Here is a 24,929-nt window from a genome sequence, read left to right on the forward strand (position 1 = left end):
TATTATTTCCCGCAGCAGAGCTACCAACACCATAATAATATTATCTAGGCGGTAATGTCTCTGGATCAGCCGCTATCTTCTTATCTATAAAAAAGGAACAAAAAGAGCTATTTACGACTTTAGAAACTTCCTTAGGCCTTCTTGGGGTGAGGTGTTTGTCGGTTTGCAGTGTTGAACTACGGCAGCCCCTCTTACATCTCTCATTAAGTGGTTGGCCCCTACCATCTTGGCAGTCCCTTAAAACTAGCACGCCCTGTCCGCGGGTACCTCACAGAGATTGTTACAAAAATAAACTAAAATACACAACACAATCACAATTATATAGGTACCTCATGATTCAATAAAAAATCACAATCTAAAGATTAAAAATATGCTTTCCATGTAATTCAAACCTTGAGTTAATTTCAAGCAAACGGGCCTTTCTACAATCAGATACTGTTATTAAAAAAACGTACCAATTATACGGGGGTAAAACAAACTAAAATCGATTTACTAGTAAACATTAGGGTAAGGCATATTTTAAACCTACACAGGTTCCACTATCTCATTTATTTCTGCCCCAAAACATTAATGAGGTCCGGTTTGAAGGATAACCGTTAAGCAATTGAGAGTTCAATTTCATATTTTAAGTGGGTAGTTGGTTGGCCTCCGATAACCACTGAAACGTAGGACGACTTGTAAATTCGCACGGCTATGGTATTTTAAAAAAAAAAAAAAAAAGGTACCATACCACCACACTGCCTATTTTTGCCATGAAGCAGTAATGCGTTTCGATTTCAAGGGTGGGGCAGCCGTTGTACTGTTAAAACCGAGACCTTACAACTCATATCTCAAGATAGTTAGCGCTATTTACTCCGGTAACCACTTAACACCTGGTGAGCCGTGAGCTCGTCTACCCATCTAAGCAAAAATACCGGGGACCTTAAGCATAAACATAAAATTAAAAACAGTATAGTAATCGGCACGAGTCGTGAGCTCTTGTCAAAAGAGTGGAGGGCCGTTTGCGCATCGTACACTTACGTTAAAGTGAAATGGATCACTCATGTATCACCTTTTTATACATAATTAAATTAGCTTCGTTCAATTTAGGATTTAAAAACGTATTAGTAATTACAATAATTTTGCTAGTATTATAGTCAGTAATAACCCTATTTTTATTGATTTTTCTGGTGCCAGGGAAACCATTTGAATAATTTGACTAAACCTATTTCTAATTGATAAGATTATAAGAGAATCTTACAGCTACTTTAGACGAGAACTATGGAACTTATAAACAATTCCTAAGTTATCTTTTTATACGAGTATTGATCAATGTCCAAAACAAAAAACAATAAACCGACTTTTACTAAAAAGTTTTAAATAATGTATACATGTACTTGTGGTACTATATGTACATTTATCCACAGTATTCATATTCACAAAAAGTTGGTTCCTGGAAGAATTAAATGAGGTTGATAAAAATGTGTGATTAATAAACATAGATAATACACATAATATATATGTTAATAAAATTGGACGAAAGTGTAGTTTGCTGTAGCGATGCGCGTGCACAACACAGGGAATCAATTACAACTGTCGCGGCCGGTTAGTGACGCGACGCGGAAAGATCAAATCACGTAAGCGATATGATCGGCGCTACCCCCGTTCTTATCTCATTCTCTTTTTTTTCTCCCTACCTATGCTGATAGTCTTGAGAGGCTATTTCAGCTTCTTGACTTATAGGTGAGCTCACGGGGCTCTGACCGGGAGTGTTGCTAACACTGGCCCTACCAAGAGCAGTGCTGCGCAGAATCTATCACAGGATCGAAAAAGCGACCCACTGAGAATATTTAGCGAGAAACTCAGTGGGCTGTGTCTGTGAGTTCTCGTTCTCCCAAACAGTTCCATAAATGCACTTCTGCGCATCTTAAGGTCAGAGCTCACGACTCGTGCCCATTACTATCGATTACCTACTCAATCATGTTAGTAGTAGCTTGATATACTAGGTAATCTAAATATATTATATTAAGCTGACACTGCGAGTCATACAAAAAACATTATTGCCGAACGTGTTTAGGGATGTGGGGTAATAAATTGAGCTAAGCTTGCTAAACAGCTTTACCATTACTTTTTCAGTCGAAAACGAATTTACAAGAGAAAGGTAAGTGTAATGCAGTGAATCATTCTGACTCAGGAAAATTAGAGTACCAATTGTCCAGGATGCTTATAAAAAAAAGCCCGTGCGTACAAGGTACACATGTCAGAAGTGAAACTTTTTTGGCGAACTAATTTATAAGTCTTGCTTATATTTATACAAATCTAAAACTTTAGATTTCCGAGACTTAGAGGAAGGGTAAAAGGAAGTTATGTTCCCGCCAAAAGTCTGTCAAATGTCAATCTCAAACCTCAGTGTTCACAGTCACATTATGCTTAGATTTCTAAATTGTAAATGACTAATATTTTGCCAATTGAATTGACTAATTTAATTTCATGCTATTTGATTAATGTTCTAAATTCTTTTCATTTCATTTCAATTCCTATTAACATTTTTCACAAAAAAGTTATAAAATATTAGGCTGCATGGTATGATACATTTGCCTTTCCAGTTGGAAAAATACATCAACTACTACTACTGATATTTGACAAGTACTTAATATCAATTAGTTTGATGTCACTTCCGTTGCATACCTGCGTGACGTTCTGTAAAAATTTTACCCTCATGCGCCTGAAGAAGTTTCACTTCAAAAATATTATTAATTAAATAATAATTTCTGGCTCTATTAAGTTTCATAAAACTCAGAAAATAATAATTTTAATTAAACATTTTAATATTTGACACGCTGCCCAAAAAGCCAAACAATAACATGTAATGATGCATTCTATAGGTAACAATTTTCCCAACGGCGATCTGCTTCTGTTGACCGGTGGTTGTTTTATTTTTATTGGTGTTAAAAAGTTATAAGATTCTATTATAGATGTATAATTGGACGAAAATTTTAATTCAATTTTCGTTTCGTGTAACTACTTTTGAGATTAAAACAATCTAAGGGTTTTAAGGGAACAATTTAGTTTAATTCTCTAGCTTTTGATAAAATCAATTTCTTTTTCAGCAATTAGCTACTATGGAGGACAAAGAAGAATAAATGTTATCTATTAAATACAATTAACTTGGGTTCATTGGGCAAAATGATAGACTTCTACTAGACATAATTACCTCGTTAGATGTGTAGCAAAGCGAACACAAACTTTTTTTTATTGCCTAGATTGGTGGAAGAGCTGACGAGCTCACGGCTCAGCTGGTGTTAAGCGGAGGCCATATACATCTTCAACGTAAATGTCACCACCCACCTTGAGATATAAGTTCTAAGATCTCGGTATAGTTACAACGGCTGCTCCTCCAAACCGAAACGCATTACTGCTTAACGTCATAAATAGGTAGGGTGGTGGTACTTTTCCGTGCGGACTCACAAGATGACCGAACCACCAGTAAACTAAGTATTTTATTAAATCCCCGTCACATTATAGCGAACCATAGATTACTTACAAAACGTTTATTGCATGGTTGATGAACTATACCATTTCTCTCTTTAGTCTGTGGGTTATATGTCGTCTGTGTTGTTGTTTTGACGTTAGAAGTTTGTTACAAAGAGTAAAAGAATATTAGGTTGTAAGTATCGTACATATAACATATAGGTAGAAAAAGCGCGGGAAGTGTTGAATTAAGCGGGCGTCTTTTTTTTGGCTAAACTTTTGAAAATTAAATTAATTTAATATTACAGGATCAGTTAAGTTGTAAAGTGTATATATATTAGTAGTATTGATTATTTATAGTTTTAGTTTGTTTTCTTCGCCTGGTAAGTCATCTTATTGTATTATATGTAAATAGTATTTTTTTCTTGGCCTCCATGTTGGAGCCCGAAGACCCTGGAGGGACATCCCTCCAGGTGTCTCATGTAGTTACAATAGATGCTTCGGGAATGGAAACGGAAGGTTCCATTATAGATACAGACTGTTCGGAAAACATTAAATCCGTTAAAAGAAAGAGAATATCAACTAGAAACCAAAAAAAGAGAAGGAATCACAAACATTCAGATCTACCAGATTGCCAACTTTCCCCTAATGATATAAAGGATAATGTTATACCTAAAGTACTTGAGTCAGATGATAAAATCACTGAAATCCATCATAATGAGGTTGCTAACTCTAAAAACATTACGAGTAACCCTCGCACTGCTAGGCTGCTTTACCAGGCGTCAGACCCTGCGCCTTATGATGTACATATTCAAAAAATTTTACAACCTAATCAAACTGGATCTATACATCCAGTACAATTTGGATTCTTTCTAAAAAAAAATTCAATAAAAAGCATTGTAGAGGGAAGCATAAAAAAAATTGGAAGGAATAGGTTGTCATTTCAATTTAAAACATTTCAGGAGGCTAACTCATTTCTAAATCACAAATCTCTTGATGATAATAAATATAAAGCTTTTATTCCGGCCTTCACTATCACCCGCATGGGAATAGTGAGAGGTGTTCCATGTGACTGGGACGAGAAAGATGTTATAGAAAATATAGAGCTTCCGCAGAACTGTGGAAGCATTCTGAAAGTTAGGAGACTAAGCAGAAAGGTTTATGACGGCGAGACACCCAAGTTTGTTCCAACTGAGACCGTAGTTTTGACCTTTGATGGGAAGGTGTTACCTCCCAGGGTCTTTATGTGTTTTAACTCCCTACCTGTAGAGCTTTATATTTACCCCACGCTGCAATGCTTTAATTGCTGCCGTTTTGGTCACACCAAAATGCAATGCAGAGGCACTCCAAGGTGTTACAAATGTGGTGACAATCATTCAGGTATAAGTTGCGAGACGGAAAGAGATGATGCTGTGTGTATTTTATGTTCTGGTTCCCATTTCGCAACAGACAAAAAATGCCCGGAGTATGCTAGGCAGAAAGCTATAAAAGAAACAATGGCTAGAAACTCTATATCCTATTCAGAAGCAAGTAAAGTCTATCCACCAGTTTCAAAATCTTATGCTGACATTGTTGCTTCTGCTTCATCAGCCCCTTCGGGTCCAACTATGACTTATTCAAGCCCCTATAATTTAACAAGCCCTTTTAAGAGTCCGACTCAATCATATAAGAAAACAGTATTCTTGAAACCCAAAGCTCGTCCCAGAAATTCTAGTAAGGGATATGATCAAAAAGCGCATGCAGAGCTTATCCAAGATTACAGCAACATTCCTTCCTTTTCTACAGGTTGTCTCAAAAATTACAATGATTTGTCAGAAATAATAACAAAGGATCTCATCATTTCTATAATTCAGTACCTTTCACAATCGAACATAATTAAAATACCGTCCAACGATGCCGTTTCTTCAAAAACTTTTTTAACTAATGGACAGTCAGGACCATCCACGAAACCAGTCTCTGGTGATTCAATGGAATTGCCGGAGTATTAATAGTAAAAAAAGTGACTTAATTTTTTTATTGAATAGTTACAAACCATTTGCAGTCTCTCTTCAAGAGACTTGGCTTCGTCCTGGGTTCAATTTTAGAATTCCAGGACATGTCTGTCTTAGAGAAGACAGAACAGATGGGTATGGTGGAGTGGCACTAATTCTTAGGGGAGGTGTGCCCTTTGTCCACTTACCCATCCCTAATCACAGTGATAAATTTTCTATTATTGCTGCTAGTGTAAATAATATCTGTTTTGTAAATATGTATATACCTCACCCTTCCAATGAAGTCTTTGACGATATTCGTAGCATCCTATCTTCCCTCCCGCGCCCTATTTTGGTTATGGGAGATTTCAATGCACAACATTCTATGTGGGGAAGTTCTAAGTCTGATCATTATGGGGCTAGAATCTTAGACATCTTAGATGATAATAATTTATGTCTTTTAAACTCTGGTTGTCCTACTAGAAGAACACAGCCCCATGAGGGTATTAGTGCACCAGATCTTACCCTTTGTAGTCCCTCACTTGCTCCTACATTAAACTGGTGGCCTCTATCGTCTTCATATGGAAGCGATCACTTTCCACTAATGGTATCATTTCCTCAAAAAATTTGTGAAAAGACATCAAAGGCCCCTCCCCGGCTAAAATATAGACTTAAGGATGCCAACTGGTCATTATTTGGAGATAAAGTTCAACAAAATTTATCAACCATACCTCCACTAAATGACAGCAGTAATCATCTTTGTGCTGAAGCTTTTACACGGGCCCTACTACAAGCTGCTGAGGAAGTTTTTCCTATAAAAAACAATAGTGGAAATGGGTATATTCCATCACCTCCTTGGTGGGACAGTGAGTGTTCTGCTGCGATAGCTGAGAGAAAGATAGCTGAAGAAAATTACAGAGAAAATTCTACAACACAAAATTTTAATATTCTTAGTAATCTTATAACTAAAACTCGTAAATTATTAAAACAAAAAAGATTCAATAGCTGGAAATCTTTTTGTGCCTCAATTTCACCAGAAATTTCTCCATCTCAAGTTTGGCAAAATATTCGTAGATTCAGATCCGCTTTCAAACCTCCAAGGTCTCCTTTCATGGATAGTAGTACAGTTGATTTGTTTCTTGACAAATTAGCTCCACCATTTGTCCCATCTATAGATAATATTTCTTCTGACTCACAGCCTTCTCTCCTCTCCCAGCATGATAGTAGCGATTCATTCATTTCCTTTAGCCTTTCAGAACTCAAAGGGGTTCTTTCAAGGCTTAGGGACTCAGCCCCGGGTTGTGATGGAATTCCATATTCTTTTCTTCAAAACCTGAATGACTCCTGCCTTTCTTATTTTCTCAGTTTAATTAATTCAATCTTAACATCAGGTAATATTCCTCCATCATGGAAAATCCATGAAGTTATCCCAATACATAAGCCCAACAAACCCATTAATGATCCATCATCATACAGACCAATTGCATTAGCTTCAGTGATTTCCAAAATTTGCGAACATCTAGTTAAAAATAGACTAGAATGGTTTATTGAGAGTAAAGGGTTACTATCTCCTAACCAGTTTGGATTTAGGAAAGGTAGGAGTACGATGGATAGTCTCAGCATTTTTATGACAGACATAAGATTGGCATTTTCATACAATAAGTCTGTGTTAGCAGCATTCTTAGATGTGTCTGCAGCCTATGATAATGTCAACCTTTCGGTTCTGAAACAAAAAATGATTAATTTGAATATCCCACAAATTTTCATAAGTTTCATAATCAATCTTCTCTCTGGTAGAATGCTTAAAGTAATATCAGAAGACTCTTATCAATCCCGTATTGTCTGGAAAGGTTTACCCCAGGGCTCCGTTTTAAGTCCCTTACTTTACAATATATATTCTCATGATCTGGAAGCCTCCCTTAGGGGTAAAGTTAACACACTCCAATATGCAGATGATTTACTCCTCTATGTCTCTGGTGATTCTATTGACAACATGTCTGATACTGTCACATATTCTCTTAAGTTGCTAAAAGTTTGGCTTGACAATAACTCTCTAAGCCTTTCAGTTCCTAAAAGTATTATAGTCTTATTTTCACGTATGAGGCTTCCTCCATCAGTGTCTGTATTTTATAATAACATTAGAGTTCCTGTTAAAAGTGAAGCAACATTTCTTGGGGTAATTTTAGACTCAAGACTTACAGGAAGCCCTCATTGCTACTATATAAGTGATAAATGTGAGAAGATTCTAAATATATTGCGTTGCCTCTCTGGAGTTTGGTGGGGAGCCCACCCTTTCTCTCTAAAGCTTTTGTATAATGCCCTAATAAGGAGTATTTTGGACTATGGAACATTTATACTTGAACCCTGTAATGCAGTAGCTCTCCATAAGTTAGACATTATCCAGTCTAAGGCTCTGAGAATAATTGCTGGGGCTATGCGTTCGAGCCCTATTAACGCTTTGCAGGTCGAATGTTCTGAAGCCCCCCTGCACCTCAGACGACAATTTCTTTGTGACCGGTTTCTATTTAGAGCATTCCAAGTTTATAATCATCCTCTTTACACTAAGTTACGGTCTCTGCTGGAATGTATGGATTATCCGTACTGGACTCATAAATCGCCGCCATGCCTTATTGTTAGTCTCCAAAAGTACTTAGCTCTTCAAGCTCCTACACATAGATCACAATTCCTTCCAATATTTTGTGTTAACTATGATGCCCTAACTTTAAATCCATCTATTATGTTTGATTTCGGCCTAAGTAAACAAGATCTTTCTATCAATGCCAAATTTGTTGATATTATTGACAGTGACAGCCGATGGAAAAATTGTCATTTAATTTTTAGCGATTCCTCCAAACCCGGTCCCGAGGAGTGTGTGGGGGTCGGCATTTTCCATCAACAGTTTGGCATTGTTCAGAAAATAAAATTGCCTCCAGAGACTTCAGTATTTACTGGAGAATGTTTTGGTCTTCTGAAGTCTCTGGAGTACATTTTAATGATGAAGCTTAAAAAGTCAATAATTTTAACTGACGCTAAAAGTGCCCTCCAAGCCTTGGAACGTTTTCCTTTTAACAGTAACCGAAATAATCATCCTGTGATTATTGCATGTCGTGATTTATTGTATCAATGTTGCATCAAAAATTACACAGTTTCCTTTGCTTGGATTCCGGGGCACTCGGGTATCTTTGGCAATGCCAAGGCCGATAGCCTTGCCAAAGCTGCGGTCAATGATGGAGATTTGGTTCCGTACAAAAACTTTTGTTGTGATTTAGCTCTGCTTCCTAAATTCCAATTATTGAATTCTTGGACTCACATTTGGCGTTCTTCAAGACAGACTAAAGGTCGATATTACAGCACGATCCAGGTGGATATACCTCCTAAACCGTGGTTTTCAAATCTGACGTTTGGTAAAGCTATCACATCGACCCTTATTCGCATGAGGCTGGGCCATGCATGCATTCCCTTGCATTTGGCAAGGCTTAACCTTTTGCCTAGCGATATATGTGAGTGTGGCAATGACGTTGGGGATTTTAATCATATATTCTTTGCCTGTCCTCGAAATGACCGTTCCGCTTTTATTTCCTCACTTTTGTCCATTAAAATTCCTTTTCCTACTTCAATTTCTATCCTTTTATCTAATATCAATATTGATGTATATAGAATATTAGCTAGTTTCATTTTTCATAATAATATAAAATTGTAACCATTTATGTACTTAGTTTATATAATATATATACCTGATCCTTTTTCCAAATTCCGTTCCAATTTCAAATCCAAAAAATAAATCCATTAATTCACTTCCTAACCTTTTTGCGTGGCTGACGCACAAACCGTGCAAGCCAAGAAATGGGAGAAAAAAAAAAAAAAAGAATATTAGTTATAAGTGTATAATCTATGTTAGTTATTGTCCAAGACATGTCCGAGGAATATGGTCGAAATCCGGGATTCTGAAACGTAAAATATAAAAACCACATCTTTCTGATTTATCGGCACTGTTCATATAATAAGAGCTCCAGTATTAACTTAGTATATTTGTAGTTAGAAAAAATTTATATTAACAATTATTTTTGATTGCGTTCTACAAATATTGTGTGATATATTTTAAATTAATACAATCGAATAAAAAAATGCGATAATTTGACATATGATTATAAAATTACTGTAAATTTAAAACTTGAAGAAACATTAATTTTATTGGTGACCTTTATTAAGCAAGTAAGTATAGAACACGAAAAATGCAGGTCATTGTTTTGTTCATATCTAAAATCTTATTTATCTTAAATACAAAAGCAGCTTAATATAATAATCCGTAAAATACTTTCAAATTTAAAAAACTTAACTCTAAAATTATTTTTAATAATTGCTATTCTATTAGCAGTCATTGTTTGCGTACCTAACATAAACTTTTACTAGGTATTTAAAGAAAAATATTATCTCAAGGTGAAACGGTGAAACTGTCCACTTTCAATGGTTAGCAAAGCAACAATATTTAACCTATTTATTTTAAAGGATGGCCTGGACAAACTACCAGAAGTTCCTCGCCCTGATGATGTTGGTGACTGGCTCAATCAACTCTTTGAGTACAAAATGGGCTGATATATTAAAATCAAAGGGGTCAGACGGTGAAGAAAGATATTTCAACCATCCATTCTTGCAGGTACAACAATATACATTATTTAAATATAATTAAAAATAATATTGTAATTAACTCAATACAAAATAAAAAAGTCAGATTCTAAAATATTATTATTATTACATATGAGCACTTTGACCACCATATTTCTTCACAGCCCAAGCTCACCACAACATAATAATTTGTTGTTCTTCCAAGGTTTTTGTGTTTGATTCCCAGATTGCCCAGAATTTGTTTGATAACAACTGTCTTTGTTCTTTTTCTGAGCATTTTAGGATTTTTTTTAAACATATATAAATAGTATGTATATCAGTCTCTGGTTTCTATAATAATTTTCAACTGTAAAACTAAATAATTTTGTTTGATTTGTCCCAAACTATTCATTTATTATCTATGACCTTCACAAATTATTCCTTCAGACTAAGAGCTAATTTAGAATATAATTTTTGGCTAATGTAGAAGAAAAAATGGAAGGATTATTACTACAGTAGAGTTATCATGATATGTATGCAATTATGACATTATCAATCTACTATAATTCTCCCAATATCTGTCTTGTTTCTTTTCCCTACATATTCGCTGGTAGCCTATGGGGCTTATCCAACTATACACGGATGCGTAGTTGAATTCACAGGCTCAGCCTGAGAAAATTTGCAAACCCTGGCCCTAGCAAGAACATGATATTGGATATCTATATACTTCCACTCTATTACCATCCTAACCTTAAATAATCCTAGCCATTTCAAATCTCATTCTTTCCCTAAATGGTCCTAATAACTTGGTGAAAATATCCTAGGCCATTTCTGTTCTTCGATTTTTGTATCTATAAGCAATTTTGTAAAGCAAATAGTCTACCTGACGATGAGTAACCACTGTTGCTCATGACCAAATGTAATATCAGAGGCACAGCCATATTTTTGTCCAGCACTGAGGCCTACCATATGTGTCATAGTTATGAGAAGACTGAAAAATGGGAGGCTTAATATCAGCCTAAAGTAGGTAACGGCTTGGCTCTTCCCCTGGGATTGCTGACGTCCATGAGCGACGGTAACCACTCACCATCAGGTGGGCCGTATGCTTGTCTTCCTACTAGGGCAATAAAATACATATAAAAAAAGTTAAAAGCGAAATGATAAAACCAAATACGATTTTCAAAAATGTGTAGTCCATGATTCCAGTAGGGAATAATACCTCTGCTCATGTGGTGGACTTTTACTTTCAGCCTAGTGCAAACTACTTCAATATTGCAATTTCTAATAATACAACTTTTTTCAGACCTTATCTATGTTTTTGGGTGAAATGCTATGTTTACTTGTGTTCAAATTGGTGTATTACAAAACACGGAACACTGGGGGACATTCATTAACAGCTGGAACACAAAACTTCAATCCCTTAATTCTGATGCCCGCAGCTATGTTGGATTTGGTAAGTTACTTCAGAATAAATGAAATGCAATATTCATTTCAAATTCAGCCTACTGCTTATTTGTTATAACTAATCCTAGTGTACTGTTTTATCTTTTTAAAGCATGTTTGAATATTAACTGTGATGAAAAAGTGGGATGTAATACATTACTTTGGTCAACAATAGGTTTATTTATCTATTTACAATTCATTGTAAAGAAGGTCTCATACTATTAGCATTTATCTCACTGTGCATAACCAATGCAATGCACTTTTATTTCTAATAAGTCCAATATTACTTTTAATCACATTCTCTCCATATCCTCTCCATATTTTAAGTCGTCGACCTAAATGATAAGATGTCCGGTATATTAATGTTGAGCGATGCACCGGTTTTCGAATCTCAGGCGGGTACCAATTTTTCTAATGAAATACGTTCTCAACAAATGTTCACGATTTACTTCCACGGTGAAGGAATAACATCGTGTAATAAAAATCAAACCCGCAAAAATATTATTTGCGTAATTACTGGTGGTAGGACCTCTTGTTTGGTAGTTACCCTGCTTATTTCTGTCTGGGCCGTGAGCTCGTCCACCCATCGAAGCAATATTTTTGTTTTGTTTTATTATTAGTAACAATATGTTTTGTAAACATATTGTAAAGCTGATTGTGTCCAATAAGAGAAAAGAAAACAAACATAAATTGAACAAAATATTTAAAAAAAATTAGTATTCTCTGAAAAAGTTTCCAGGAATCGAAATCTGTCAAGAGTGAAGACATTACAATGTAAATATTAAAATTTATTCACTGCAACTGTAGACGATAAACTACTAGCAATGTGAAATTAGCTCAGTGATAACTTTATCATCAAAAAGGTCACTGTTACATTATCTTATTTTTATACAATGAGATTCATTCTGCCGTGAAGCAGTAATGCGTTTCGGTTTGAAGGGTGGGGCAGCCGTTGTAACTATACTGAGACCTTAGAACTTATATCTCGAGGTGTGTGGCGCATTTACGTTGTAGATGTCTATGGGTTCCAGTAACCACTTAACACCAGGTGGGCTCTGAGCTCGTCCACATATCTAGGCAACAAAAAAAAAAAAAACAGTTTCAATCTTATTTAAAGTACAGAAAGAACGTTTTTAAATAATATTGGAATCCATTTCACTCACAAAGCGTTTATTATGTTGACATTGTGTTAAATTAATTACCTGCAACAATATAAATGCAAAATAAAAAATTATCTATTACTTCATAAATCCACTCATAATACAATAATTGACTTGATTCTACAAGAGCTTCCAATTACAAACAATAATCTACGTTAGCAAATTCCTTTTCTTGTTACCTCAGAGCTACCACATTCAAAGAAATATGTTATATACTCATTATCAATAAATTATTAATTAATCAATATTTTTTATAATAATTTATTGTTATTAGCTTTTTAGATCGGTCCCTTCCCCCAATCTATACTTTCTACCCATGAGCCATCTCCAATATTTACGTGTATATCTTGTAGTCTCATTAACCTTTGTTTAAATAAAGTTTAAACCAATTGACCCTCAATCTTTTAATCATTCATAGAAACAATAATTATAAAATAAATGGCTTTAACATTTCATTTTCGATAATAAATTGAACATAATAAATGACAGAGTACTTAATAGTGGATGTATTCATCTGACTGATGTGGAAGCATAGTAGTTATTGTCACTGATTGCCAGGTTAAGGATCTTGGTTCAATTTTCAAAAACTAGGAAATCGGCATAAGCTGACATTGGTGTGACCAACAAGTTTGTTTGATTGTTGTCTGAGTGTTTAATATTTAAATATACATGCTAATAAGTATACATGTACATTATATATACATGATATACATACATACATCTGGTTCCCATAGTACAAAGAATCTTACCTTCAGTTCAGATCATTAGTGATTTGTCCCTGGTTGTTTATTTATTAAAACATACCATTACATACTGTGTTACAAACATATTATTATGTTGAATGCTATTTTTTTTTTATTTTCAGATTGGAACATCCATAATGTATATTGGTTTGACTCTAACCTACATCAGCAGTTTCCAAATGTTCCGTGGGTCTATCATTGTCTTTGTGGCTGTGCTGTCCATGACATTCTCCAACAAACAGATCATCAAAAGAGAATGGCTCGGGATTGGTAAGTTTTTGTCATATAATTTGTTAGAAAAGACAGATGTGCAAAACTCTTCTTGTATGTTCCGTTAACAGTTGTGACCTGCACTCTATAATGCTTTTCTGTTAATTAAGAACCGACTGGCAAATGTATAAACTTAAATAGTTTTAAATATATCATAATTAGTTTTGACCTGTATAGGAAAATGGGGCTGAGTTATTTTAAAGAAATCGTATACATGGGTACATTTTCATTGAAAATGCAATAAAATACTAATAAATTACATAGCTAGCTTCTGCCCTATTTCTAGGTATTTAAATTATGTTTATAAAATAAATGTGGACACAATGTTTTGGGTGCCACTAACACAATCAAACAATCAAAACAAAATGGTCAGGAACACAAGCATTGATATTATCATAACATTAGTGTCACGTTTAACATTACATATACTGTAATCGGGTCTCCTATATCAAGAGTTCCTTGTGTAATTATTACAATTATTCTAAATAATGAATTTTTATCAATGTACTTTAAATTTTTATCCATATAGGTTCTGTTCAACTGTATTACACGTATCGACGTAATTTTAATAACAATATGTAGTTCTATCGGTACTTATGTACTAACGCCACTGCGGCAAAAATTCGGTTAAACTTTCCTTTATGGTCCGTCGATTTTGAGTCGGGGTGGGACTGAGGGGGGTAAGGGTTTACTCCCTGCACCATTCCTACCCCGCGGAACACCATGGTTATGAAGATATCCACGGTTAATTTTTTTGATTAAAATTACATGCATTGCATTATTTAGTCCAAACTCGAAGGGAACTTAGTTTGAATCCGCCTTATCTCCGGCGCTGCGGGAAGAGCGGCCCTTCCGCCCTTGCGTGCCGAAGCACGGTCACACGTACTCCGCTGGACTGAACTGGACTGGAGGACTGCTCTCCCTCCGCGCCTCCGGTTTTTTATATACACTCTAGGGGTAGGGCAGACAAGACCAGGTGGAAAGTGGGGTGCTCTGATTCGCTTTTCCATATTTTTCGAGTTGTCCACACTTGCTAACCATTAAATTTTTGCCGCGGTGGGGTTAATACGTAAGTACCGTTCTAACTGTTTTGACATTGCCGAGCTGCTATTGATCAAAATGATGACTGAGGAAACGTGGTCGTCTTTTGTCACGATTTAAGTCAAAATGACTGAATGAAAAATTTATTGATATTTTATGTAGTTGGTTTTAAATGCTCCACAAAATAAAGCAGTCAATATATTTTCAATGCGGTCTACCAGTAATTAAACAGTGAAATTACTTTGCGTCACTGAAAGCTTTGAAATAATAATAATATAATTCGATTTAATATTTTCTCATAAGATAGAGTTCAGATTTGGGACGCATCCAAAATGGTATCTATACTTTGTTTAGGTCATCGAAATGGCAAATTTTAATACAGTTGTAGTTTCAACTGTCTGGAATAAAGTGCCCACGAAATGAATATAAAGATATAGACTTGTAGATTAATTTTAAATAATATTTATAAGACACATTAAATTACGTAATGGAATGACGTAAAAAAATTGATACTCGAACCGTTTCAAATGTCTATTTTATGCTCAAATGCAGTCTCGTGGGACTAACGATTACGACATTTCTCACGTAATACGATCGACAAAGTAAATTCCTTGAAACGTATTTGCGCACTCACTATAGCGGCAATATTAATTGACACATGAGACACACAATGTATTTTGATCATATAGTTTCAGTGCTATCGTCATCTAGCCTATTTCAATCGCGTACCGCTTTGAAAAACGTCATTTCAATGGAATATCAACTTCTATCTCGTATTTCAAATTAAGCGATAATATTGTATTAACTACTTAATATCGGGGTAGGGGAGTGGGGGCGGTCATTAGCTCATCCACCCAGTAAATAAAATTAACATGAGTCATCATCGGTACAGTGTAGCATTTTCAAATTGTAGTAGAAATATTCAAATGTGATTCATGTTCGACATCGTTATTTCGGAATGCGTACATTCATGTTTATCTGTTAGCAACAAAGCTTGTTATAAAAACATCTTCACAATTTAATGACGATCAATCGGTATCGGCTGACAAAGACGTAGGGTTGCCAGATGCCCCGTATTTCCCGGGACGTCCCGTATTTTAGGCTTAATTTAAAACGTCCCGGCGAGACTGACTCGGTCTCATATTCGAACCGTAAGATTATAATTGTATTAATTTTTATAAATATGTTAAAACCGATAAAAATATGTTAAAACTAACTTGTTCATCGGAGAAATATATAAAAAAAATGTCACTATATAATTTGGTTTTTTATTTGTCCCGGGTAGAAAACTAAATTTCTGCATTTTTGACTATTTAAGCATTTGCCCCTTATAGGCAAAAAAATCTGGCAACCCTACAAATACGCAACATTTTTGTTATACGATTTTTATGAACGAGCAAACCCATGGAATATCTACAACGTAGGTACTATAAATTGTTTTAAAAGTAATTTTATTTAGCACCGTGTTGATTTGAAACGGAACTAAAATGACACTCAAAAGGCAACACTAAAATTAGACGTATAGGGTTTAACCTGCGAGTGAATGAGATGAAGATACTTCTGGAGGTTCCACTTCTACCGCTTGAGCACTTTGATCTCCACGATGACCTGGAACTCGACTCTGTCAGTAAGTGTCTACAGTCGGCATCATTGCGCCATTTCGAGAAGGCGGCACGACATGAGAACCCTCTTGTCGTGACCGCTGAAAACTACATACCCGATCCTGTAGACCGAATGGTAAACAGTCAACGTCGCCCAAAGCACGTCATTACGGATCCTCCTGATCCATTAACGGTGCTTTTAGGCACCACAAGCACCGGTCACCGTCCTCGTCGAACCCGTCGCTCGCGACGAAGGGCTCGACGAGCGAATTAACCCATAGACACAGCCCACTGAGTTTCTCGCCGGATCTTCTCAGTGGGTCACGTTTCCGATCCGGTGGTAGATGGTAGATTCTGCAAAGCACCGCTCTTGCTAGGGTCAGTGTTAGCAACACTCCGGTTTGAGCCCCGTGAACTGACCTACACACATTAGGGTGAAGCTGAAATAGCCTCTATCAGCACAGGTAGGGGAAAAAAGAGTACTTTTTCGACGTTTTTAACCGTGTACATATTTTCTCTTATACCCATACGAGAGAAAAACCTTACAATCATAATGCTTCATAATCATTTACCTATGTTAAGTATCTAGATACTGACACCAAAAGTATCCCGTGATACAGTAGCGGACACCCGCACGTCTTGTGAGTCTTGTGAGTCCGCACGGGTACAAGTACCACCACCCTGCGTGTTTCTGCACTGAAGCAGTAATGCGTTTCGGTTTGAAGGATGGGGCAGCCGTTGTACTGTTAAAACTGAAATCTTAGAACAAATGTAGTTGTCTATGACCTTCGGTAACCACTTAACAACAAGTTGGCAGTGAGCATGTCCACCCTTTAGAGCAATTAAAAAAAAAAGTTAATGAAGTGTCCAAATAATAGCGAAATCCCAATGAAAAGGTCATTGACCGCGAAACACCTGTTATAGTCACACAATAAATTGCAAAACGTCATTTCTAAGTAAACCGTAAAAAGGTGGTACCTTATTTGCTGTTAAAGTTGAGCGAAAAAATCGCGGTATTCTAAAATTCTACTATTAAATGCGTGTTTATGATATTTGTTTAGTCAAAGATAAAATAAGTTAAGTCGGGGTTAAGACGCCCGATCGAACAATGCGACTATGAAGGGTTCGAACCCCGCAGGCAGGTATATTTTTTATTATTAAAAACGACCTTAACTCTATTCACTAATGACTTGCAAGATGAAGGAAGAACATCGTGTAATCAAAATCAAAACCGCAAGAATTATAATTTGCATAGTTACTGGTGGTAGGGAGTCGTGTGAGCCACATGAATAGGTATCACCACCCTGCCTATTTCTTCCATGAAACAATAATGCGTTTCGGTTCGAAGGATGGGGCAGCCGTTGCACTGTAAGAACTTAGAACTCATGTCTCGAGGTGCGTGGCAGCATTTATATTGTTGATGTCTATGGGCTCCGGTAACCACTTAACAGCAGGTGAACCGTTGGCTCGTTCACAATTTTGCATCAAAAAATATATATCCAAATACTTATTTCTCGATTGACAGCGTTTTGGCTATGCCAGTCACCTTGTGGGACGGGAATCACTTACCACAAAGTAAGAAAGCGTTATCCAAAAAAAGTTAAACTTATATAATAATAATAGTTCTAACCATTGGTGGCTTGTGTCGTAGACACCGCCCGCGCCATCAGTGGCAATCTATTTTTATATAGTGTTTTTAGAAACTGTCTTTATAATATATTTTTAAAAAAAAATCTGTGTAATTAATAAGATTTGAAATAAATATATATTATAATATTAAAATTACCGCACGATACGCGCAGTATCGAGGATAACCGCCTTCTGTATCAGACCTTTATTCCGGCCGGATAACGGAAGTTTTTTAAGGTGATGATCGAAGATTTTTCGCTATCAAACCGTGTACTGACACAACTTTTGGAACAATCATGGTTGAATCAACATGCCACTTGGCGGTAGTCTCATCGGATAGGTCTAAAATTTTTATAATAATAATAAAAACCTTTATTCAGACGCAATAAGGATATTTATAATTAAAGACATGAGTGGATGAAGGGGTTAAGTACCATTTTTAGATTTTTTTTGTTTTTACATTGAATGAAGGTGTTATGTGCCTATAAACCATATTAGACCTTAAAACACCGGGCTTAAAGGCTATTTTTAGAAATGGCATGTGGTGAAGGAGCTATTTACGAAGAAAAAGTACAAGTAACAAAGGTTTGTTGCCCGTTTACATAAAATTAAACAAATTGTATCATATCCCCTTCATCCACTCATGTCGTCAATTAATAAACTTAACGACTCAGCTGAATCGATCGCATCCACAACTTCATCTGTCAGCAAAACTCTATATACAATGGAACGATTAATAGACACATTTTCGCATATAATTTTATTTTCAGTGTGCGTCATCATCGGACTTTTGATCGTGGGAGTTACGGACGCTTTGTACCAAACACCGGGAGAGTCTAAAGGCCGCAACAGCCTTATAACCGGCGACCTACTGATTATAATCGCTCAGGTTGTATCCGCCTGTCAGATGGTGTACGAAGAGAGATACGTTACAGGTTAGTAACGTGAAAAGGAATTTAAAAAAAAAAGAAGTCCACTTTATCTCGAAACATAATAATGTCGATTCTTTCGTTGATCAAATTTGAAAAAAGTTACTGGTAAGGTAAGGTAAACAATACTTTGCCGTAATCCTATCTAATTTCTTATTAATATTTTTATTATTATTATTTTAAGAAGTCTGTGAGAAATTCTTCGAAACGACGACGAGTACAGTAAAGTTAATATTTTAATTTTAAAATCAAAATTTGGCTAATATAAGTAATTTTTTTTGTTGTTAAACTAATCAACATTACAACTCAAGAGCGGCTGCTTCGCGGATGAATCTACTAGCGGAATCGCAACCCGCTGAGAAGATCCGGCGAGAAACTCAGCGGGCTAATGTATGGGTTAGGTTGCACGTCGAACTCTTTGCCGAGTTCGACGAGTACGGTTACCGGGGTCCCTAAGCCTGCTCCTAGTGCTAGAGCTGAAGGCGTCTAATGCAAGGGTTATTGGATCTGATGGATCCGTAAGGACGCGTCTAGGGTGTCGACCCGTGACTGACTCCTGTGATTCTGGGGGATAGTCAGCAGCAGCAACGATAACGCGATTATCATGACGTTTAAGCAACACCTTAAACCCGAACCTGTGTGCTTAGTGCGAGTTTCTTAACATTTTCGATAGTGTAAAAGTTAGCTCATATTTGTATGGAATGGGATCGTTTGCCTACGTTTGCGGCTAGGGGCGCTGTTTTTCCCTTCGCTAATTGTGCGAAAAATACCGCCGTGCAAGTAAAAAAGTGCCATGTTGTTTGTTGATTTGGAAAAAGCGTATGATAGGGTTCCCCGCGAGGTTCTGTGGTGGAGCATGAAAGTGAAAGGAGTGCCAGAGAAATACCAGCGGTTTGTTCGACCTATGTACGGTAGATGGAATGGGATCGTTTGCGTACGTTTGCCGCTAGGGGCGCTGTTCCATTTGCATACAAAATTGGCTTAACTTTTACGCTATCGAGAACTTTAAGAAACTCGCATTAAGCACACTGTACCAATTTTTCAGGTCAAAATATCCCTCCATTGCAAGCTGTAGGCTGGGAAGGGGTGTTCGGTTTCTCTGTGCTGTCCGGTCTGTTGGTCGTGTTCTACTGGACTCCGGCCCCGCCCCACTTCGACAACAACCCGAGGGGAACCATAGAAGACGCTATCGATGGCCTGATACAAATCGGTGAGATTCCTTTACGAATTCTAAACTAAAAATAACAAGATTCCAATTACCTGTTTACTGCGCATACAAAATTATCTATTAATAAAAATATAGGTACATATTCAGTTTTAATAACGAAAAAAAAAACACGTTTAAATAACATACAGATCAACCTCTTTATAACAAATCGGAAGGGAACAAGTAAATATTCGTTATATAGAATAGTTCGGTAAACTGAGGTTTGTTCTATTAAAGTTAGGTTGGTCATTTGCTACAACGAGGTAAAAAATAACAATTTTATTCACCTCAGCATTACGTAGGTACTCATCTTGTTATAGCGAACAACTTCTACTAATAAAATATGATAACACATTTTTATCAAATTACTGTACGTATTTTTTATTTGCTTTACTAAGTAAATAATTAATTAATTATAATTATCTACATAATTAAAGGAATTAAGTTTTTTTTTTTTATAATTGAAAATTAGTTATAAAGAGGTTGTAGTTCGCAAGATATCATAGCAGTTTTTTTTCTCATAACCTTGAGAGGCTATTTCAGCTTCTTGACGTGTAGGTGAGCTCACGAGGCACAAACCGGAGAGTTACTAACTAACACTGACCCTAGCAAGAGCAGTGCTTCGCAGAATCTACCACCGGATCAGAAACGCGACCCACTGAGAAGATCCGGCGAGAAACTCAGTGGCCTGTGTCTATGAGTTAGTTCGCTCGTCGAGCCCTTCGTCGCAAGCGACGGGTTCGACGAGGACGGTGACCGGTGCTTGTGGTACCTAAAAGCACCGTTAATGGATCGGGAGAATCTGTAATGACGTGTTTAGGGCGACGTCGACTGTTTACCATTCGGTCTATAGGATCGGGTATGGCTTCCCAATGTAATGGTATATTTTACATTGACTCTTATGGACAATTCTAAGGGATAACGAAGAATTTGTTAAATCGAGGACGTCGTTATATTGAGGTTCATCATCTTTCGCGTATGATGGGTTCCAGAAACTCACGTATGAAACAAGATAGAGGAGATAATTTACAAATATGCTGATAGTCCGATCGGGAATCCGACCGGAAGCCTTGGTATGAGACTCGCCGAGCACCAAACCGATGAGGAGCTCTGAACGTTAACAAATCTTGCATAGAGAAACAAAAGAATTGCTTCGACAAAATAAAATTTATTTTACTACAAACCAATGTTATGTTTCAGCCAACAATCCATTGATCCTCGTGGCAACGCTTGGTACGATTGTATCGATAGCTTTCTTCAATTTCGCCGGCATCAGCGTTACCAAGGAAATGTCTGCTACAACCAGAATGGTGCTCGACTCAGTGAGGTAATTACATTTTTTTTTTGTTTGTTAATATTTGTTTAATGAAATACGTTATTATCTAATGAATATAATATAATATAATACGTACTTAACAAATATTCACGATTGACTTCCACGGTGAAGGAGTAACTTAGGAAAAAATATAATTTGTGTAATTACCTCTTGTGAATCCGCACGGGTAGGTTCCACCACCCTGCCTGTTTCTGCCGTGAAGCAGTAATGCGTTTCGGTTTGAAAGAGGGGAGGCAGCCGTTGTAACTATACTCGAGACTTTAGAACTTATATCTCAAGGTGGGTGGCGCATTTACGTTGTAGTTGTATATGGGCTACAGTAACCACTTAACACCAGGTGGGCTGTGAGCTTTGTAGGCAGACGAGCATACGGCCCACCTGATGGTGAGTGGTTACCGTCGCCCATGGACTTCAGCAATGCCAGGGGCAGAGCCAAGCCGCTGCCTACCGCAAAAGTTAACACAGTGACGCGTTTTCCAAACAAGAATAAGAAAGTTCTTAAAGTAAGCTGCGGCTTGGCTGTGTCCCCAGTATCGTTGATGTCCATGAACCGCAGAAGGTAAAGAAAGATGTCATGCAGCCGTATTTGACTTCCGTAATTCAAGCCTTATCTTAAGTTAGCTTATATTACCCTCTGAGCTTATAACGTATGGGTGCTATAAAATATTTGGGGTTAAAATATAAAATTACCGATTTGTACTGAAAAATTGAAATTCGTTTTTTTTTTCTTTCAATTATTTATTTAATCAAAATCGATGTCATCTAATAGGAAGGTAATTTATGCCTTTGCAATAGAACTCTGATGACCCTGATTCTACAAACTGAAAGTCGAAAATCGAATGTTGTTTTTTAAAAGAACAACCTCATATGTACCATTTGAAAAAAGTTTCACTCAAAAATTTCAATCCATGAAGGCTCTATGTCGATTCGAAGTACATCTAGTAGGCAGCGGCTTGGCTCTGCCCCTGGCATTGCTGAAGTGGATGGGCGACGGTAAACACTCACCATCAGGTGGGCCGTATGTTTGTCTGCCTACAAGGGCAATAAAAATACGCTTAGATTTTTTTATTGCTTAGATGGTTGGACGAGCTGACAGCCCACCTGATGTTAAGTGGTTACTGGAGCCCATAGACATTTACAACGTAAATGCGCCACCCACCTTGAGATATAAATTCTAACGTCTCAGTATAGTTACAACGGCTGCCCCACCCTTCAAGTCGAAACGCATAACTACTTCACGGCAGAAATAAGCGGGGTGGTGATACCTACCCGTGCGGACTCACAAGAGGTCCTACCACTGTAAACCGCTGTAAAATTCCAGGACTCTGGTCGTGTGGGTAGTGTCTCTGGCTGTCAGGTGGCAAAGCTTCCACTGGCAGCACCTTATGGGCTTCGGAGTTCTCATCGTCGGCACCTGTCTGTACAACAATCTCGTGCCCCGCTGCCGTACAACCACCGAAGACGACGACGTCGACAGCGTAACCGATATCGTGAACACGGAAGCATAGGCTTACCTTGACGCATAGATAATCTAACCGCTCATACTAATATATTCCAATTTAGATTTAATGATTAAACGTTGATCTTATCTGTCTCTGTGTAATGTTGCAGTAGGAATTTTTGACATAACCCAATGAAGTCATCTTGAATTTTTAACATAGAATAAATAGGTAACAATTAATTTCCTATAAATGAATAATTTGAAGGCCTTTATAAACGGTGCTATATACAAACTAATCCAGCTGATTGTTTTTTGATCTTGAGATAAAAAAAATTATTTAAACTAAATAAATCATTAACGTTTTTTCTTTAGTTTCATAGATTTTTTTTTATTTTTTACTCTTTATTTTCTTATTTTAATTTTGTCTTTATTAGATAAGGACAAAAATTTTATATTTCTAAAGATATCTGCTGTAGCTCTTAAGACTTTTTTATAATAAAATATTATAGTCTCTAACATTCTTAATCTTCACCAATTCATTTACATTCATAAGTATAGTAATAATATAAGTAGTTTTTAGAAACGTCATTATTTGTTAGTTTTGTGATTATTATTTTTTTATGATATTGAAATTGATTTTATGTAGAAATTGATAAATTTTTTTGTAGTTAAATGACAAAAGTGTTAAAAACACAAGCGTTTTGGTCTCTAAATTTTTTTACTATAACTTCATATTATTATAACGCAGTCTTTAAGCAATAACGTAACGTAAAATTTAATATAATCGCGTTTGAAGCCTGACGGTGATTTCTGACTTAAAAAATACGTTTGAATAAATGATCTAAAAGGTTTACTGCATTCCGCGCAATGTACTGCAAACTAACGCTAAGGTTTCGTAATACGATCTTATCTTACTAAGCCGACAACTGTATTTACTTTATTTAGTATATATTCTAATGTTCGCTGAATAAACGAAATCCGATCTTAATAAACAATAACGCAAGGTTTCGAATCATTTCACTTTAGTTATTATGATTTATTTCTTTTACAATATGACGTAAAATCTTTTATTTGTACTATTAAGTTTTTTGAAACACTATAACTCATCATATAGGTGCTAAACAAAAGAAATCGGTTGACAATCAGAGATGAAAAAGGTACTAAACCTATAACTATATCTTTGTCTATATTTTTAAAGATTAATAATGTTTTATTTACTTTGGGCTAGCAGTCCCGCGCCCATACCGTAAATCCTATGTAAGTGACATTTTTTTTTATTATTAATAAATACAATTATCGAATGAAATTTTAATACAAACTATGAGTAGGTAAGTAAGATTTTTATATTTGACTGACATGTAAGTTTTTCTTTTTGTTTCTTGGCAAATAAAGATTATTAATAAAATGAAAAAACTCCGTGTTTCGCTTATTTAAGTTTTCCCGTTTTATTTTTTTTTCTATTGGCTCTAAATTTTTTTTTAATAGAATCGATTTCATGCCTGGATATGGAAACATAAATACAAAAATATTATGGACGCGAGGTAGACAGAATACGTTCAGATTTTCAGCCTCATGTAGAAATAAAATCTTTACGAAATTGTTTGTTTATGCTGGGTTTGTTTGTTTCGCTTATATGCATTGGATCTTTTTCATTCCCTTTTCATAAGTTCAGTTTTACAATATATATTTTTTAAATTGAAAACTAAACTTTGAAACAAATAACGATTTTTATGAATTGGAACACAATTCATTACTACAGGCTAATAAGGCTGGGACTCGGATTAGGAAACGCTGATCTTCGTTTAACAATTTTTTTTATTGCCCTTGTAGGCAGACGAGCATACGGCCCACCTGATGGTGAGTGGTTACCTTCGCCCATGGACTTCAGCAATGCCAGGGGCAGAGCCAAGCCGCTGCCTACCTAACAATAGTACTAATCCTTTCCAAGCGAAACTATTGTGAGATTACAAAACAATATGTAAGGGTTTGGTTTTTCGAACTTGGTATGGAACCCTATTCAAAAATTCATTGTTGGCATACGAATAAACTATTGCATCCACGAACTTTTAAAAATGACATTTACGCAACTTTTTTTTCTTAACGTCGC

The 24,929-nt window shown here is 36.2% G+C and overlaps 1 protein-coding gene across 3 annotated transcripts; it reads left to right on the top strand.

Annotated features, from left to right (window-relative positions):
- The first annotated feature begins 3,560 nt into the window (after positions 1-3,560).
- Positions 3,561-24,235, top strand: LOC101735848 (solute carrier family 35 member F6). 3 transcript variants are annotated; one of them, XM_062670356.1, is made up of 9 exons: positions 3,561-3,643; positions 9,319-9,632; positions 9,927-10,074; positions 11,326-11,475; positions 13,491-13,638; positions 18,680-18,844; positions 19,884-20,048; positions 21,246-21,372; positions 22,703-24,235. In XM_062670356.1, the coding sequence occupies exons 3-9, from the start codon at positions 9,928-9,930 to the stop codon at positions 22,887-22,889; spliced, it is 1,089 nt and encodes a 362-aa protein (XP_062526340.1). In that variant the 5' UTR covers positions 3,561-3,643; positions 9,319-9,632; position 9,927; the 3' UTR covers positions 22,890-24,235. The 3 variants fall into 3 exon arrangements, with proteins under 3 accessions (XP_062526340.1, XP_021208208.1, XP_037867074.1); XM_021352533.3 differs by having other exon boundaries at positions 3,571-3,646; positions 9,295-9,632; XM_038011146.2 differs by lacking the exons at positions 3,561-3,643; positions 9,319-9,632 and adding an exon at positions 3,679-3,833.
- Positions 24,236-24,929: the final 694 nt, after the last annotated feature.

Source organism: Bombyx mori, chromosome 1, assembly GCF_030269925.1.
Source record: "Bombyx mori chromosome 1, ASM3026992v2".
NCBI classification, from domain to species: Eukaryota; Metazoa; Arthropoda; class Insecta; order Lepidoptera; family Bombycidae; genus Bombyx; species Bombyx mori.

Excerpts from the sequence above, each read along its gene's own strand:
- LOC101735848 (XM_062670356.1), top strand. The coding sequence starts at position 9,928 with ATGGCCTGGACAAACTACCAGAAGTTCCTCGCCCTGATGATGTTGGTG. Across the intron at positions 18,845-19,883 it reads CGAAGAGAGATACGTTACAG|GTCAAAATATCCCTCCATTG; the intron begins GTTAGTAACGTG and ends CCAATTTTTCAG. Across the intron at positions 20,049-21,245 it reads CGATGGCCTGATACAAATCG|CCAACAATCCATTGATCCTC; the intron begins GTGAGATTCCTT and ends GTTATGTTTCAG.